The following is a 19,530-nucleotide window of genomic DNA, read 5'->3' on the forward strand; positions in this document are numbered from 1 at the left end:
CAAGTTGATTTATAGTCAGTGAAATTGCTAACTGTAGGAAAATCCCAACTCTCTTGTTTGTACCATTTTCAGCTTTATGTTCATGAAGCACTTAAAAATTGAAGTAGTGATAAATATGATGTTCATGTTTAGAATAAACAGATATAGCAATGTAGCTATAAAAGCTTTTAAATTATTCAAAGAACTTCCTTAAAGAGTACTTATGTACCTTACTCCAAGCACAACACTTCTTTGATGGAAGGAAATATTAACCAGTGATGGCAGAATACACTTGGCACTCAGAGGTGAAGTAATACTGTTCATTCAATAATTGCAAATATGGAAATTTTCAGAGAGTTGACTTGCTTGACAGAGTCCTTAATATCTCTGTTGATTAACAAAGAGCTATTGCAGGTAACTAATTAGATTAATATGGGAAGGTAACCATGTGCAGTTAAAAACTTGATGGAAGAGGCATGAGGTTTTTTTCCCCCTGTTGTTTTTTAAAAATATTGGATCAAGTAACCTTTATGGGGCTGATTATGCACTATGACTTACCTAGTTAAAATCCCCATTGTAGTTCTGTCTCCCAGAACAGGGCCAGCATTTCCTCCCTGGCTCCCCCAGTTCTGCCTGAAAGGGCTGGCACTGCAGCTGAGGCAGCAGCTCTGCAGCCCCGTGTCCCTTCTCACTTGGCACTGCTGCTGCCTGCTGCTTCCCCATCACCTTGTGCCTCTTTGCAGTGCACCCTCACAGTTCTTGTAACAAAGGCATTTTTCTCATCCAGACAGCTGTTCTTTGGAAATTTAACTACACTGTGTCGTTTCACCTCAGTGCGCTGTGCTGTCTGTGTGTAATGTACGAAAACAGGCCTGATTAACTCAGAAAATGTCCCTTCCCATGCATTTCTGTCCTGTGAGTGTTCGAGGTGAGCCCCAACATTCAGGGCACTTCTCAAATGTGTGTTTGTTTATTGATAACACTGTAAAGGAAAAAGGTACATAGTGAGTTCTGAGCATAAAGTGCAACAATTATGAACAATGATATACCTTCTGTACCTGAAGTATGTAGTATGGCCTATTTTAATGTAGGAACAACAATTTATCAATTTGAAATTATCAATTTGAAGCAGTAGTTTAGTTCAGTTTTAGTAGCAGTCTCAAGTAAGCTATGTTGCAGTTGCCATTTAATTGAAAAGCAAACTTTTTCCATCATTGTCCTTTTTTCTTTAAACCTGTGTATTCACAGAATGCATGAGTTACTTCTGATTGAAAAAGAAGACCCATTTTAAGAGGACAGAAATAGAGCAACATATTTTGTATATTCTTTTCATAAGCAAGTATCATTTCTGGTTTAATCACATATTAATACATCAGCTTTTTGCAGTTTGATGTAGCAAATGTTTTTTAGTGTAGTATATTAAAATTATGCTGAAATAAACCAAATAACTTTCTTTTTTCTTTTTTTTTTTTACCCAAGGGAGCTACTATTAAAAGGGATGAACATACTGGTGCAATTGTGGTGGCCAGGATAATGCGTGGAGGAGCAGCAGATAGAAGTGGTAAGGTGTTGCAGTTTGGCATTAGCCATTCAAAAGCTCAGAACAAGATGAGATAAAATAGCATATTTTGTAGAAATTAAATACATCACTATCACAAACAGAAATATTTAGGCTCTGAACAGTTTTCCAGAGTGATATTTCAATACTGCTGAAAGTATGCTGATTTTTTTTCCCAATGCAGTTGCAGCAAGGTATCTTTGAGTTAGTGCATACAGAGGGGTTTATATATATGTGTGTGTGTATATATATATATATGTCATGACTTGTTTCCAATTGATGACATCTGTTTATAAAGCATAGAATATGCTGAGTTACAAGGGACCCATCAAGATCATAAAGTCCTACTCCTGTCCCTGTGTCAGACACTGCAATCATTCCATGATGACATATGCCAGCCTGCTGATGGGGAACTTGGGGTGCTGACAATTTTAAATATTAGAACATCCATTTGGCATTTCAGCTGGTAGTTCTCAAAATTACAGCACAGCCTTGTTTAGTTTGGGATGCTCAGTGTCTGCAAAAACTTAAGCAAGAAGTCCTGAATCATGCATTAAGGTGTCTCTTTTCACTGAAGAAAATTTAGGACAGCTGTGTTTCACCCTTAGATGCAGTAATGGAGTAAATCTAGATAAAAATAGATAGATAGATAGATAGATAGATAGATAGATAGATAGATAGATAGATAGATAAGATTAGCAAACATTTGTGCCACAAATTAGCATTCCCAGCCTTAGTGCTCTTTGCATTACTTGTACCTGTAGCAGTAGGAAAGTAGTAGAGTAGAAAAAGAATTGGCATAGATATTTTTCAGACATCTGCATGAAAGTCTGGAAAAGTTGTAGAGAAGGTGGTATTAATTTTTAGGAGGAAGACAGGGAGGTGAGTTAACCAACCACCTTATCAAATTTGTCTGAGAGGACAGTAGCTGTTATATTCACCATTTATTCCTGTTTTTATCTTACAGCTTAAAGTGTATGAAAATTGGAGATTAGCATATATGAACAAGGGAGAAACAAGCTGAATGTTAATGGCAGTTTTTTTGTAATACCTAGCTACAGTTTCACAACTTCTCTTTTTATTCTGTAGGGCTTATTCATGTTGGTGATGAACTGAGGGAAGTCAATGGGATTCCTGTAGATGATAAAAAGCCTGAAGAAATAATACATATTTTGGTAAATACCAAACATTTTAAAATTAATTTAGGAGAGTTAAGAAAAAGTAATGAGACTTACGATTTCTACTGTATTTCTTAGAAAAAAAATGTATTCTACTATAATGGCTTTTTTTCCTGTGCCATCATTTACAAATCTGTAATTTCTCATAGAGTGATTTTCCATGCAATTATAGATTACTTGTGAAGAGTTAAAGACAGTAATATTGCCATAAGTATGTTCCAGAATGTTGCAGACTTCAGTTCATAATCTATAGTTTTTAAGGCCCACTGTGATGTGTTGAATTTGAACTATTTTAAATGTATTCGCTAATAACTCATTAATAACCCATTGTCACTCCATGTGAGAATTAATTAATAATTCAGGTACTAGACAGACTGTAGAACTGGTATATGAAGATTTTATATGACATTGATTTATAGTATATAGCCATATATATTATTCTGTCTACATTCTTGTAAACTGCACAGTCTCTAAAGCCAGCCTGATTTCTAATTATTGAAACACCATTGCAAATTAAGTAATTTGGATTTTTTAGAAATATTTCATATTTTTACATCAAAGACATTGATGAGGGTCATGATAGCTCCATTGTTCATGCTGCAGGGTTTTCTATATACATAAATACCTTGCTGTCGTGCTGAATTGAGCAGCTGTCTCACAGTTTTGTTTCAGGAACCAAGATCATTCAGGTGCTGAACTGCTGATATTCATTCTTGCTTTATGGTTTCACGTTCCTTACAGAACCATAGTTTCCTTCAAAAATTAATAATTTAAAATGTCTAGAAACATAACACCGCTAGAAAAGGTGTGAACAATTTCCCCGTTTACCTTCTTGAGGTACCATATAAACATCAAAAGCTAGTTAGAGCTTGTTTCAGAAGTAACAGAGTTATTGATTCCAGTCCTATGGCGGTGCAGTGAGCCCCTGGCTGCTGCCTGTCAAGCAGCGAGCCTGGGATTGCAGACACGCGGCGGAAGAATGTCTCGCTTGGTACTGGACAGGCCTGTTTCCATTTTGCTGAAATCGTTGGCTGCCTGCTCACTCTGCTGGTTTTATGAAACTTGTCGGCTGCATGCAATAGTAGCAGGGCCTCCAACTGATTAGCACTTCCTTCAATAGCAAAATGTCACTGAGGCAGTGGGAATATGCTGTGGTTAATAAGTAAAATGCAGCCAGACACACTTTAAGTGGGATATAGGGAAAGATGAATGGATGAGGTGGTTGCTGATGGCTAACTTGTTTTAAGATTTATAGCGCAGGGCTTTTTTTCCATTGAGTACACGTCGTCTATTCAAATATGTTTTGCTTTTCTACTTTCTTAAAGTTGCCAAGTGAATAAATCCCACCCCTAATAGCTCTGTATGATAAATATGGCACAAGCCTGTTCGAATTTTTCAATAATTTTTTTTCTGAAAAATGAAATGTTAGTTTGATTTTTCCAGGGATGTCCAAACTGTGCCAGGAGTCCAGCAGTTGCTTCTAATATGCATACATTTAAGCTGTAGCATTTTGTCCTGCCTTCAGTACAGAAATGGGACCTCTCAACCATGCAGGTCACAGTTTTTAACAGTCCATCTGCCCCCCCCCCCCACCCAAGAAGCAAATAAACCCAATATTTTAAGTTTTGTTATACAAAGTTTGGGAAAGTGAAACTGTCAGACTCCAGAGATCATGCTTGGGAGAGGATAGACTCATTATATTATTTTAAATTAATTTGAATTTCTTTATCTTCTAAGATTTCTTTGAAATATTAGCTTAATTCTGAGTGCATTTTCTTTTCAATTGTTCACCAGGCTCAGTCTCAAGGAGCCATTACATTTAAAATTATACCCAGTGTGAAGGAAGAAATGCCAGTGAAGGAAGGCAAGGTAAGCAAGACTATTTCAGAAGCCATGGCAGTAACTGTTATGCTGAGGATATGTATTTTTTGTTTGCATGACAGAACCAATAAAGTGATTTATACCTGTGGACTCAACTTTTGTAATGTGATGGTACTGTACATGACAGCACACTGTACAGTTCAATACACAGGTGCTGAATTTATGAGTGGCTGTAACATGGTTCTTGAGCCTGAACTCTCAGCTGTATAGTTGACAGGTAATCTTCCACCTTCTGCAAGGACTGGCTTGGTTCCAGGTACTCCTTCCATCGTTCATAGTTGGAAGACACTTGATGGCATCTTGGTTTAACAGTGTCTTCTCCTCTGTTCCTCATATGGGCACACTGGGCACCTGCCAAGTCCTGCTTGCCTTGAGTCACTGAGCCTTTGCTCCACTGAGTCTGCAGCTGCAGAAGCAATGAGTTGAACATTCCCATATGAACTTCCAATGCTAGACATCCATAAGGATGTTTTGCAGCAGTAAATATCTACATTATTTAGTTCAGTGGTTTTGAACAGTAGAAACAGAAGAGGAAGATACCTTTGGATTGTATTTAATATTTGATTCTAAAGATCAAACACTGTTTGTTCCAGATGTTTATCAGAGCCTTATTTGACTATGATCCTAATGAAGATAAAGCAATTCCTTGTAAAGAAGCTGGACTTGCTTTCAGAAAAGGAGATATCCTTCAGATCATGAGCCAGGATGATGCAACCTGGTGGCAAGCCAAACATGAAGGTGATGCCAATCCCAGAGCAGGCTTGATCCCTTCAAAGCATTTCCAGGAGAGGTGAGCTGCTGAGAAGCATAATTCCATTATTTTTGCAGTAAGAGAAGAGACTTATTGGTGAGTTGTTAAGTTAGCATAGTTGGCATGTGTAGTGCTCATAGATTACATGGGTACAATGAATGTGCATTTGCAGCAGGACAACTAACTTGGAAACATGTTGCTGACATACTCTGGACTTCCTTATTTCTCTGGCTAGAATTAATAATGACAAAAACTGATAGGATTACACTGATCCAGACTGAAAGAAAAAACATATGGAAAATAGCACATCAGTATCTGCATTCACACTGATGTACTATGCAGGAATAAGAACTGCAGCAGGTTTTGGAGAGCTTACAAAAAATTTAGGGAAGATTTAATTTTTTTTAGATTGTGAATAGATTGCATTGTTTTAAGTTAATTTCTTACAAAATCTTCTGTATATTTTGAAATAGTCTTATGATATTAAGTGTTTATTAATCCCAAATTTGCAGTGAAAACTGAGGAGCTTGTGTCTTTTCCCCACCACCTCCCATTTTATAGGAGATTTGCATTAAGAAGACCAGAAGTGCAGGTTCAGCCACTGAAAATTTCCAACAGAAAATCATGTAAGTCTGTTAACCTGGAATAGAAATAACACTCCACATCTCTAACCTTATAAAATAGCAGTTTGTTTCACCAATAGGATGCATTTCTCCCTGGCAGAACAGCCTCTTGATCCCATTGCATCAGTAGGAAAATAAATATAAATAACGTCATTAAAAGCTTTAAAAGAAGCTAGAAACATTCTCAGACCTCTGTTTTTGAAGTACTGAACCCAATTAATATTTTGATATGTAATATTTCAAAGGTTGAGGAGTATTCTTTTCCTGTTTAAACAGTACAGAATTGGCTCAATAGTTTATATAATTTGGACTGCATCAACACAGTGACATTTATAGAGTAAGATGGAAGGTCTGATAGTCTCCCCCTCTTTCCCCCATATAGCTGATAATTTTTTGTGTCCCATGAAGCAGTAGAATTTTTTAAAAGTCAGAACATTCAGTTCATGGACACTCATTCACAGAATCACTTCTTTCTGCTTTTTAAACAAACTCAAGGATCCTTAATAGTATCTGTTTTTAAATATGGTAATTGCACAATATAGGATAAATAACGTCTAAGAAAGCACATACATTGAAACAAATATTTTTCTTCACTGGAATTTACATCAACATCTGTTTTATGTATTATTGCATATTTTACTTGACCTGTTATTTCTTTCAGTTGTACAGGCTCATAAGAAAGTGAGCAATATAAGAAGCTATCATGCTACAGCAGGATCTAAATTTTAAATACAAACATGATTGTGAGTTCAACTAGAAGTATTCAGAAAGTGGTCTAATATTTCCAGCCACCTTTCATTATCCAACAAGGAAAGAAAAAATGTGGATACTATGGCAGATAGTGGCTGGCACACTAAATTCCAAACTAAATGCTTTTAACTTTAAAACTCCTCACCAAGGTTTCTGTTGCAATTTTCCTAACTTCTTGCTATGGTTGTTGTGTTCTGAAGCTTGACAATAACAGTTATTTTTCTGATAATCTATCTTTTCTATCTTTCATTCCATTTCGCTGTTTGATTGTGTGCCCTAATACTATTGTTAACTCCAAAGCCCTTGACTAGCCCTGTAATTACAGTAACAGACATTACAATTGCACTGTAGCTTTTCTATTTACATAGATCTTAGAAACAAGAGGAGCTTCTCCAGCTTGTAGTAAATATGTTGTTTTTCTAGGTTCTAGGTCAAGTTGCTCTGCCCCAGTTTTGGAAAAGTGTCTGATCCCAGGGTATAGCTATTTCTCTCTGCCCACTGTTCTTGAATCTGGATAATACACTCAACAAGAGCCTTCCAATAAGGTGGCACTGGTGCTTTTGAAGAGGTAAATCAGCTGCTGCAGCAACACCGCATGAACCCTTTTGTAATGGACTGCATCTTTCTAGTGACCTTCAAGTGAAAGGTTTTACAAGATGCATCTCACCCATCCAAATAGGCAGCCTGAACTTGATTGGGAATTGCCAAAATTACAACCCAAAGAAGACCCAGAGTACAATGCTTACTGTTGTCTCTGCTTTTTCCACTGACTGCCTTAACTAGCTTGAACAGGGAGAAGAGTTCCTGCCTTCCTCCCCTTACCTTTAAAATATGACAGAGCATGAGGGTCAAGCAGTATGCCTATTACCGTTCTCTCTTGGAATTTCTTTGAACAAAGCAAGTCTCAGCTAAATACCAGGCAGTGATGCCTCTTGAAGGAGTAAAGACTGCAGAGTAATGTAGGTTTGTCATTCTCTCTCTTCCTTTTTTCTTAAGACAGTCTGCTGCAATATCTGCCAGATTTTCATGGGAATAGGGAAAATGCTGCTCTGAGTAGATTTATCCCTTCAAAGACTAAACATGTTTTTAGTGTTGGGAGGGAATTCAGATTCTTTGTAGAGAAGACATTTTAAAGATCAGAATTTAACAGTAGAAAAAAACATTGTGCCTAGGATGTTGCTCAAATTGCTCTCAGGAAAATTGCTCTCAGGAAAACCTACTTGCCTGGATTTTCAAGAAGATTCTGCTGGGAAACTCTGCACCTTTGTGATCTTTCTAAAGTTTATTAGCTTTTTTTGTGTTACCAAGCATAGCAGTGAAGCTGTGAGGTATGGAGGCCGTGTCTGTATTTGTGCACAGCAATCATCTTGCCAAAACTGGGAGATGCTGGAAAATCATGCATTGCTCAGTTGAACAAACAGCATTCTGACAGCACCAGAAACATGTAGGGAAGGTGACACAGAGAACAGAAAATTGGAAAGAACTGCTGGGTTAAATTTCTTTTCTTTTTTCTTTTTAGCCCACACATGAAGGTGGGAAATTGATAATGCTTGATTTCTTCGGGGTTTTTTTTTTAATCCTTCATCCTAATATAGGGTTTTCCAATGCTTGGAAGGGAAATTATGTGGGGAGACATGTTCTATAGGTCATCCTGAACTCGCTGTATATTGAGAGGCTGGTTGCTGGTGCAGTGGTGCAGTGGTTCCTGTCCAGTCATGTGACCTGAATTTTCTTAGCAGTTTGGAGGAAAAAAGGGTCATTTGCCAGTTGTGATATTATTATGACATCCAAATAAGATGAAAACTTGTTGACTTCAGGAGAGCTGCTGAGAGAAGTCCCTTTCTTGACAGGACTGAGAGTTGCACTAGGAAGCTTTCTTGACACTTGGTATGTAGCCGTGGTTGTTGGTCTGCTCTGTTCAGTCAACTCATTCCATAAATCCCATGTTTTGTAATGAAGAAAAACCATGATACATGCCTTTGTTTTTAATAGGGAGAATTGAGGAAAAATACTCTGATTTCTTGAATGCCCAAAAAAATGTCAGTCAGCTCTGGTTTCTTAGATGGGATTCCAGGGTGGTAGTGTCCTTCTACTTGAAAATTAATCTAAAAATCAGTTAAAATCATATAATATGTAATAAGTGTCCTGTAACTTCTTTTTTTTTCTTTCTTCTCAAGTTAGTCCTGGAACTGGAAAGGACTTTTATATTTATCTATACAGAGAGCTCTCTGAAACAGTCAGCAACTGTTTTTGCTTTGATAATTAAGTTGTTTCAAAACTGGAAAGAAGATAGGTTGGATTACTTCTGGGAAGCTTTCTTTCTGTTTCCTATTTTGAATTTTTCACTTTTCAGCAAAACAATGCATGTAGTTGCTAATCTTTGCACATATTTGTGTATCATACATTTGGAAGCAAAATAAAAGTGGGCTTTTTTGGTGATGATCATATGCATACCCATATTGAGGAAAGAGTGAAAAATACTTTCTACAAAACATTTTCGCACTGAAATAAACAAAGCCAATCTAGTTCTAAGATATTAAAAGGATTGGTTTTTAATGGAAATGCCAATTCTTATTTTCACTTTATTAGCCAAGTGAACTGTTCCATTGTGTCTATGTGTAAATACACCTGCCTTTCCCAGCATTTACCTCATTTCTTGAAAGATAAAACAGAATCATTCTCACATTGCACCCCTTAAAGTGAAAAGGATTTCTCATGTCATGTGTACACTGGAGGAGGGGGCAGGACAGTGTACACTGCATATTGAAATCACACTTTCTTACATGCAAATGGAGAAGATGCACATTTTGATGGTATCTGGGACTGAAGTTGAAGGAAACTGACAATGTAGGTGGAGCCTGCACTGACAAGAGGAAGATATAGAATAAGTAGGAATAAAAATATAAAGGGAAAAGAGAGGAAGTAAAATTTTGTATGGAGGGTGAAGAAAAGGAGAAAGTGTTGCATCAAGGGCAGTGAAGGAACACATGGACAAAAGCTGCCCATAAACCCCATTAAGCAAAACCCCACAGAGAATGGGCTTTGAAATTCTTAGATTGATGCAATTAACAGTATTATGAAGGAGCATTGCTGTAGTCACTATTTATGCAATGGTTCAGTTGCCTATTGATTCTGTTTAAATAAAATACTATTGTAAAAGTCTTTGAAACAGTGAATACAAAAATTACAGACAAGAGCTCTGAGCTGATTTGTTTTGCTGTTGTTGGTAAAAAAACCACAGTAAGTTCAATAGTAATATTTGATGCATGAGATAAGTGGCTGTTAGGTGTTCTGACCTGCTGATAAGATTGATATGTAATTCCCAGGCTTAGGGTTAGTGCAGAAGTGATGGAGGAATAACAAACCACTGAAGTATTTTCATAATTTTTTCCATACTTAACAGCAATGACTTTTCAGCAAAAAGCAGTCTTGTACATTAATACTGTGGGGAAATGATACTGGGGAAAAAAATTGTAAGAACAAGCAGCATAGGAAAAAGTAGGAAAATGGAATGAAAGTAAAGGAACAGAGTTGCATGAGATTGTGTGAGTAGGACTGACCTTGCATGTGCTGGGATGGTGAATGAGCCACATACCTGAGTGAGTGTGAGGCAACTCTCTGGGATACAGAGGGAGGTTCTGTAGATGTGTCTGCCTACATGCAGTTGGCTTTTGTGTGTCTGAGCTTGTGAGCCACTGCTGAACAGCAGCTCCACAGAAACCTGCTCCCCTGATATTCCTCAGTAATACCTAACAGCATTCCTGGCTTTAGGTGATCATCTTAGCTTGGACAGCTTGTCAGCCAGAGCTGTCTCTGTGAGCTCTCCTGTTGCTGCATGCTGGCTAAATTGGAGTGACATGAGACTTTGTACAGGGAACAAGTATTTGTTTAATAGCTCCCACTCTGTTAACTTCCATACAAAGAGTACTCATGCTCTGACTGCAATAGATATTGCCAACAGGTTTCATCATTCTTGCATGTGTAACTTACTTTAATTTGTATGCAAAAGTGATAACCTGTTTCATTGAGGAAAAAGATTCTTTGAATAACAACCAAATAACTTACTATTCTGCAGTTGTTATAAACTGCAATAATCAGGCAAGAAATTATATTCCTTCAACATAATTTTGCTTTCACAGTGGTTACTGTGTTTATTCTTACATTATGTATGTGTTGTCTCTGATGAAGATTACTGGTAACTTTATATTTTATACTAGTGTGGCCTGTGAGCTCTGTCAACTTGTGCCCTGTTCATATGTATATGTGTATACCCATATCCTGTGTGTACAGTTTAATATATGTATGTAGCATATATGACACAGTTGTTCAGAGATGTCTTTTCCATAAAAATACATTTGTTCTATGTACTTAATACTAAATGTAAATACTTACTGTGATAAAGCCATCATCATATATTTTTTCTAAGGCTTAAAACCCATTTTACTTTCAGTTTTGATTTATGAGATGTGATTGGCATTGTGTGAACAAGAGGAAAGACTTAACTGCAGCCAAATGGTGTTCATTCAAACAAGATGTAACCCAGTTTACCCACAGTTGAGTGTCTTGAATTGAAGATTGTGTTCTGCCAACAAAAAAAATTTAAACAGGCTAAAAGAATAAATGCTTTGTACTACTTGTATTTGAAGACCGAGCATTTAGGATAAATGTATAGTAGGATTCTTTGTGCTTGTTATAATTGCTGCACAGTCTTAACTCTGCCTTTCTTCTCAGTATTTTTCTGTGTTCATATTTGAAACTTGATTGCCCACCTGCAGGTAGTTACAAGTACAAACAAAAAATAAACCAGACCTATAGAGTTAAATTAGCACATTAGCATTTTTGTTCAGAAGTCTCCTGTCCTTACAAATCTTAACTTCCTGCTACCACAGAGAAATTAAGAAAACCTGAAGCTGGATGACATTTGAGTCAAGTTCACATGAGACAGAACTGGAAATGGATCTGTCCTTCACTGCAAGACTATCCTTCTTCATTTTCCAAATTATCTTCATAGAGATACTGTTATCTGATTGTTTTATAAGAGAATTAAATTTGATCATCTTAAATTTCCTATTGAATGAACATAATTTATCATTCAGTCTACAAAACTCCAGAGCATAAAACCCTGCAAAACAGCAGAAATGTTTATTACTATGTGGGGCTATTCATCACTAAAAAATCAAGAGTGTTTAATATATTCACTGTAATGCTGACTGTTGTACATCACAATTTCTTGCTTGCTAAAGTAAAGTATAGCTTAAGGCATAATGCAACTTGTTTGTGATAAGAAACTAGAACAGAGCTGCTGGATCAAATTTTAGACTGAGAAATATTTAAGTAAAATTGCTTGGTGGAAATATTTTTAAGAAAGTCAACAAAAGGAAAAAATCTTAATCTGATGCTGGGCTGTTCCAAAGAGTTAAGAATGTTCCTGGAAGTGGCCCTGGTTTTGAGCTTCCTAAGTAGTATAATTTAGGTGAGGCCCCCAAAAACCAAATTTTGATTACATTTCAGTTAAAATACATACAAAAATGCAGTGTATATGATACTGGTTTTCATTGTTATAGTTTAGCATTATTGGCTATGCTGAAATCTTTCTAAAATTAATAAAACCACCTAAGCTTCCATTGTACTTGTGTTTCCTATTTCTTTTTTCCCATTTGTCTTGTTACAGCTTTGTTGTCATTTCATAAACCTGTTTCACGACTATTTTCTTTGGAACTTCCTCTCCTTTCTTACCACAATACATTTAATTGATTGTATTTCTTCTTTTCTCAATGTCGTATTTGTTCCATGTTGCCTTATGGTTTGGGTTTGGGGTTTTTATTCATTTTCTCATTGCTTTTGTTTTCCTACTTCCCATCAGATTTTCTCCTCTTTAGTCTTTGACCTCTTTTAGTCTTTAACTTGTCCCTTCCAGCTGAAGACCTTTCCTTTCTCAGCCCACTTCCATTTAGTGAAACTGTATTGGCCCCAGTTTTTCATGTCTCAAAACTTTGGAACTTTGAGCACACACTTCGTTCATGCATACAGCTGCTTCAGATGCACAGAGCTGTATTTAGTAGTAAATCACCATACAAAGTTCCCTGGCAAGTAACCTCTGACTTTACTAGGGACAGGCAATAGCGCTGCTAAAGGTCCTTGTCAAGTTCAAACTGGGAGCTACATGTTGATGACTGTTTATAGCTGCATTAAGCTATGAAAACCCAGTGATTCCCAAGATCTTTTCATTACAGACTGTTATTTTCAACCTTAAGAGTAGCCCAAGAAAGTTAAGAGCAGTATTAAGAAGGAAGATTTTTAACAAAACACTGGAAGTCCAGAATGCCTTTTTCAGCATTAAACCTCACTTGTAGATGTTTTGGCTTGTGCTTTCAGTGTTCAGCTGACTCACCTGGGAATCCTAATGTCTTTCATTTATGGATAAGCATCTTCCCTTCACTGGCAGAGTAGCCCAGAAGCCTGGATTCCTTTCAGTGTTCTCAGCTCTGATGCTGTAACTCCGCCATGTACCACACCTGCAGGACTCCTGAGAGGTCTGCAGTGGTCAGGGTTGAGCGAGTACACACCATGTGTGTATCCATGTGTGCATACTGACCTCCTTTGCTCCTGGTCTGGGTTTTCATAAATGAGGGCTTAACTGCTACCAGTGTTAAAATAGCAAACAGTGTTTTAAAATGCACACTCATTAGTTAAGTCAGAAAACTTTGTTCAATTCAAGAAACTTGTAAGATCTGTTTCTGTGAATTGGCGTTGAGCATTAATGACTTGTTTTCAGGAGATACACTGCAGTCTATTAAAAGTCATAGAAATAGAAATACAGAAAAATTTGTCATACATCACAGAGAATGAGAAGAGAGTTAGTACCTGGAAGCCAGCCTGCCATTCTAGATCCAGCTTTAGGCCATTTGTCAAGAACTGGGAGCTTTTAAGCTCAAGAGAGAAAATTGCATCCAATGCTTTCACCTTCAACTCACAAAACTGTCTACACTCTTTTAAGGCACCAGATGGGGTCAACCAAGGAGTGTTCATCTTAGAGGACTTCCCAGCAATTTAAACTATATGGTCACCTTGACCATAGAAATAAACTTTATTTAAAGATTCAGAAAAGTCTTCCAAATTAATATTTTAAAACGTAAGTCCTCAAGAAAAATGGTACCAAGAAATGATTGTTCAAAACAGTATTTTTCCTGTGGCACAAGAGACTCCTATGTCCATTTCATGGCATGAAATGAAAAGCTCTTCCATGTGGTCATACATGCTGGACAATTTTGACCTAGCCTTTGTTTTGTACATTAGTTATGCATAAAAGATTGTAAAATGGCTCTTGAATAATTTTTCACAGAGAAAATACATGTTTCATAGAAAGTCTTTGAAACAGTTACATTTTAGCCCCGTTTATCCACATTCTAAAGGAAATTTGAATGAGAGGTAGATTGCTAAATCTCTCTGTAAATCTAAACCTTAGTATATAATATCTTTGTAAACAAAAATTCATTGTATTTATCTTGCTTTTCTGTATAACCCCAAAGATGATTACAAAAATGTATGTTCTCTACTATCAAGGCAGCACAAATTTATTGATTTACTATAGGTAAGGAGAAAGTCTTATGTATATCTATTATATTAGGATAATGTCAAAGAAAACAAGAGTATGTGAATCTTTCAGCTTGTTTTCAGCTACAATTGTAAGCATTAAAAAAAAAAAAAGGAAAAAAAGCCACAACCAAAAAACCTTTTCAAAATCCATCACAAAGGGCCATCCCAGCTCGTACTGTAAGTGCAGAAAAATACTGAGATATGTTCCTGGTAATGATTCTTAGAAATTCTAGGTTAAGACTGATAAATTGGAACTAACAAACTTTGCATTTAATACCAAAGAGATCTTCCATGACAGCGGGGTAAGGTCATTTCTACCAAATGAATAGTGGAAGAATCACATATGGAAATTTAAAGTGCACATAGTATTTCAATGCCTTCAATTTTCTACATCCTTTTCTGAGTGTAGTTAAACTCACTGCTGGTATGTTGGTATATGCCTCAATATAATAGGTGCTGTCAAGAGAATTTGAGAGTAGCTTACATACCTGAATTTTTTCCTATTTATGAAGTATTAAACAATAATACTTTGTCTTTTTGGCTGTTCTAAGATGAGGAAGCGGTTGAGTGTGGTAGGTGCATTTTTCTTCTTCGATTTAACTTTTCTTTCTTAAGTTATGTTTTCACTCCATTTAATGATTTCCTTTCCTATTTCTCCTTTGTGCTTCTCAGAGGAAATTGAAGGTACATGTATAAAAGTTTCCCTGAATAGCCCAATAATTTTATTTAGAGAACATGTGTTTAGAATTAAATTGAATATAGTCCAGTGTTTCTAGATGTTATACATGTGATGTTTTTATATTGCCACCAAATACATTGAATCGTGTTTTAAAGTAGATAAAAATACCAGAATATTCCTAGTTGCTTCATTGAATGATCAATAATTGGAACTGTTGTTTTAAACTGCTTTCTCTCTCTCTTGAACTTCTGCAAGATATGTATAGAAAAGCAGTATGATAGAATAATACTGGCAGCACTTGGGTGGGTTGGGATGGGGAGAGATGGTTCTGAGTTAATTACATGGCCATGAGAGGTCCTGAGCTTCTAACTAGTACTGACAGACAATTTCTCTGAGATGGTGGAAGGTTCATCTGTGTGGTGTCATCCTTACTGTTTTCCTTTTGAGTTTCCCTCTGACTGTAGCTGGTTACTGTTATGTTTGCAGCATATGTTAAAGTAATAGCAGCTGATCTCTTGTGGGTTTTTGTTTGGTTTGTTTTTGTTTTGGTTTTTTTTTTTTTTTACTTAAGAAACTTTTGTTTATAAAAGCATTAGAAATTGTAGCTCATATTTTTGATCAAAGGGCCTCTGGCATGTAAAAATGTACATTATAGCTATTTTATATTAAATGAGAGGATGTGTTTTTGATCAAAAACCTTTCTGTCTAATCCAGTGAGCCAAAACATAAAGCTAAAGTTTGATAATGTGTAGTTTACAAAAAAGCTTGATTTACATCAAATAATTTTGCTTTCTTTTAAGTGGCATATTTTCTATTAACTGATAAAATGTGAATAATACAGTGTCAGAATGTTTTTTAGAATGTTTGTTGTCATCACAACTTTTGCTTGAAAAGGTAAAAAGATCAGTGTGCATGCTGCAAAATCCAAGAATATCTCCAGCTAAAATATAAAACAATAAAGATTGTTTTATGTTTTTAAGAAAATGGCTTACTGAAGGCTTTTTAATGCTGTGCTTTGTACAGTTGTCATTTTAAAAATAATTTCTTCTGTATTTTTTGCTGGGCTTCTAACTTTTCTGCTTTATTTCTTGGCTCTTATTCTGTATGCTTTTACCCTTCGTCCAGAAGATGCTGAATGTGCTGGTCACAACAGTGGATCCTATCTAGGTGAGCAATTGGTTACAAAAGACAATTTTGTTCCTTTCTTTCAGCTTCTTTTCCCTGGAGCTACTGTGTCCACTTTGCTTTTGGGGGTAATCTGCATACAAATGTCCTTACTCTGCATGACAAATGCATGAATATTAAGGTTTTAAACATGGCTCATTGGATTTGACATAAAGGGTTTATATAGAGTATGCCTTTACCTGGTTAAGCATAGGCTAATAAAATACTGGTTTGATCTTTAAGTCAAAATTTTTAAAGTACAGGAAGCAAGCTATGTATTTAATGAAGCAAAAAGGTTACTGTATCATGAAAAATTATTTAAAGACACTCTTAAGGTTTTTTCAAGTTTTGTCTACGCGTTTTTTCTTTGTACATGTCTATCTAACCATTTTGGAGGATTCAGTAAGAATACAGAGCAAATTTACAGACACCAATTCTTTTTCCACATTACAAAATATCAGTCATAACAACTCAGTAGCTTAAATTTAGCTTTAAAGCTGGTCTGAGCTCAATGTATCATTGCGGGGAACGGAGAAGAGGAGGGGCCAGAGTCCTTTGGCTTCATTTTCAAGATTCCAAATTTCGAACAAAAGTAACATTTAAAAAAGGTGAATGTTCCATGATATGTTTCAACTTTTTAATTTGTGCCATTTTGAAACCTATGTAAAAATATTTTAGTTGAAACTGTCCAGAATTCCTGCCAACTGAAGGCTGGCTGGAGCAGATTTTGTGGCAACCGGCCCTTTTCCCAAGACTTTCATCCTCCTACTACAAGAGAAGTGGGGAGAAACTTGTCAAAGTACTTTAGTATTTCCAAGCCAGTGGGCTCACTGAAACATCCTAGACCAATACTGTAAATTGGAGTTGTTTTAAATGTGGTATATAAACTACATCAGGTGCAAAAAAGTATATCATTGAAAGAACTCTGACCTGTTTACAAAACTTCAGTGTGGTATAATTCCATTCTGTCTTGTGGAACTTGTATCTGATCATGCTGAAAATGCACTTCTTACCTTTGTTAAGTAATCAACTAAGTTCATGTTGAATTGTAATTGTATTGAAATATTTGGGATGTTTGGAAAATGATAATTTGGATGTGATTCCAGATGAAATTCATTTTCCTCATCAAATAATTTCTTTGAAGTATGAACAATACCCCCCCACCACAATATTTTCCTTCTGTATGTATACATACCGCATGAATTCTTAGGGTGAGACTATCATGGTTTTGCAGTCAGATCTTAGTGGGCTCCTGCTTTATTTGAGAATGAAGGTAGCAAAACAAAATCCACCTTTTCTAGGTACTGTAGCCTTTTTCGCTGAAACATTTTGGTCCATAATTACCAAAAAGACATGGCCATTTTAGGAGGGAGGCCTCTTGAGGAAGAGGACTGTTGTCCCAGAGGAAAAGAACAAAATATCAAGATGCATTGTAGTTTACTTAGGCAAAACTTTACAAAAATTATTCAGAATTACTAAGTACAGTTCAGGCAACAGTTTCTTTCTTGAGAGCTTCCATGTCATGGAATGTTGCCAGGAGTCCAGAGGTGGTACCTTCAGCCATCTCATGCTGGGTGTGTGGTTTTGGAGTGAGATGTCAGAGAGGAGAGTCAGAAGGCAGAAAAACTACTGTTAGGACTGGTTTTGGGGTAAGGATACAAGTATATTCACTGATTGTGAATAAAATAAGTAGTTTTTTGGTTTAGAACTTAGAGATTCCTTGGAACTCTTTGCTAAGAATCATTCATTTAAAACTTTCCTATAATAAGAACAAGCAGGTAGGCTTTTGACAGTTGATGTTACCATTCTTTTGCATGCAGTAACAGGACACAGTGATTTATAATTCAGACTGTCTCATGTACTCCAGTGTCTCCTTGTTTCACAAACCATATATAGGGCTCTGGCACTTCAATCCAAACCAGATTACTCTCTGAACACCAGACCCTCTCTGAAAGGATTTGTACTTCACACACGTGCAAGGTAGTCATGAGGAGCACAGGAGGAGAGTCTTCAGAAGACAGAATCTCTGAATCATTTTGGGACAAATCTTTTAAGTCCAAGGCAATACTGCTATTAATTTGAACCCTCTCCTCTAAAGTGACTCAGATAAATTTTATGATTTTTCACCGAATTCTAATATTTAAGCCACAGTATGGTATCATATGTTTCTGCTGTAATTTCCTGAGGAGTTGCTGAGGAAAACGTTAGGAGTTTGCCTTTGCCAAGCTTAAATTCTGGTTACATTGCTTGAACCTTTATGAACATATATAAATATAGATGAATATCATCTGTTTACTATTCTCAATTTTGTCTTTAAAATCCAGACATAATCTAAATTTTTATTAACCCTGTCTAAATGTGCAAGCTGGGAATCAGTCCAGAAGCAAACATTGTAAGAAGTCTGCTCTGTGTTTGTGCAGTTCCTGTGTAACAATAGAAATCCTCAGTATACAAGCCAATGTAAAAAGAATACCAATATTTTGGGGGAAAAATAATATCCAGAAATATCCAGTAAAAATATTATGTTCATACAAACCTAGATAATGACCATGGTACCAAACTTCTTTTTGTCAGTAATATGAATACAGAGGGTACTCTTAAATTCATTTACAATTAAATAGAAGTTGTTTACTCTAAGATGAAATTAAATTCAGTGAAGAACATATGTAATTTAAACACATACTTAAGCACTGATTTTAGTGAATGAAAAGTAACAAAAGCCCATGTAAGTGCTTTATAGCATTCTGGAGTCTTACTTGTGAATTTATGAAGCATGCACGAATTTATATGTTGTTACTTCCTGTTAGTGTAGTCTGTCTTAATTTGAGAAATTAACTTTCTGGTTTTATTAGTATATTTGGACTGAAATTTACAGAACATAGTTGCAATCTACTTCTTCAGAATTATGTCAGTAAATGTTAATAAGCACAGCTATTTGCATCATCGTCCTTTTAAAATATTGCGAGGCAGGCAGGTTCACACATTGTGTGTTTGGATTCTGTGTGAGGCCCCACTGGATTTCTCTGTGTAAGTGTAAGGATGTTGTTCTGAGATGAAGAAATGTAGACTGCTAATGGTTAAAAGAATAATCAAACTTTTCTGCTAAGGTGGTTTTTTTTAATTCTTAGAGATCTAAGTGATTTCTCTTTGCTTGTTGGGCTTTAAGTAAGTTTATTAGTAATGATTTTTTATTTCATATTGAGAAGTATAAGTTTTAAAGACATCAGTAGTTTGAGAACATTTGTTCTTAATATTTTATTTCCAGAGCCTGCTCTTATTTCACCAAATCTGTTACATTCCAGCAGCAGTTTATGGGTTTGCATGTTCAGTAAGCTGCTAGACGTGTAGCTGTAACTAGTGAGCTGGTGCAA

At 36.1% G+C, this 19,530-nt stretch overlaps 1 protein-coding gene across 5 annotated transcripts in view; it reads left to right on the forward strand.

The window, feature by feature from the left end:
• MPP7 (MAGUK p55 scaffold protein 7) overlaps nt 1-19,530 on the forward strand; it is a 145,675-nt gene that overhangs the window by 106,974 nt on the left and 19,171 nt on the right. For 4 of the 5 annotated variants that reach the window (XM_064704046.1, XM_064704045.1, XM_064704050.1 and 1 more), the window contains 6 exons: nt 1,459-1,540; nt 2,627-2,712; nt 4,510-4,584; nt 5,190-5,386; nt 5,909-5,973; nt 16,124-16,162. In XM_064704046.1, the coding sequence (XP_064560116.1) occupies nt 1,459-1,540; nt 2,627-2,712; nt 4,510-4,584; nt 5,190-5,386; nt 5,909-5,973; nt 16,124-16,162 (544 nt within the window). The remainder of the gene's footprint in view (nt 1-1,458; nt 1,541-2,626; nt 2,713-4,509; nt 4,585-5,189; nt 5,387-5,908; nt 5,974-16,123; nt 16,163-19,530) is intronic. The other variant, XM_064704049.1, reaches the window with a different exon arrangement.

The sequence above is a fragment of the Zonotrichia leucophrys genome, chromosome 2 (genome assembly GCF_028769735.1).
Source record: "Zonotrichia leucophrys gambelii isolate GWCS_2022_RI chromosome 2, RI_Zleu_2.0, whole genome shotgun sequence".
Taxonomy (NCBI): domain Eukaryota; kingdom Metazoa; phylum Chordata; class Aves; order Passeriformes; family Passerellidae; genus Zonotrichia; species Zonotrichia leucophrys.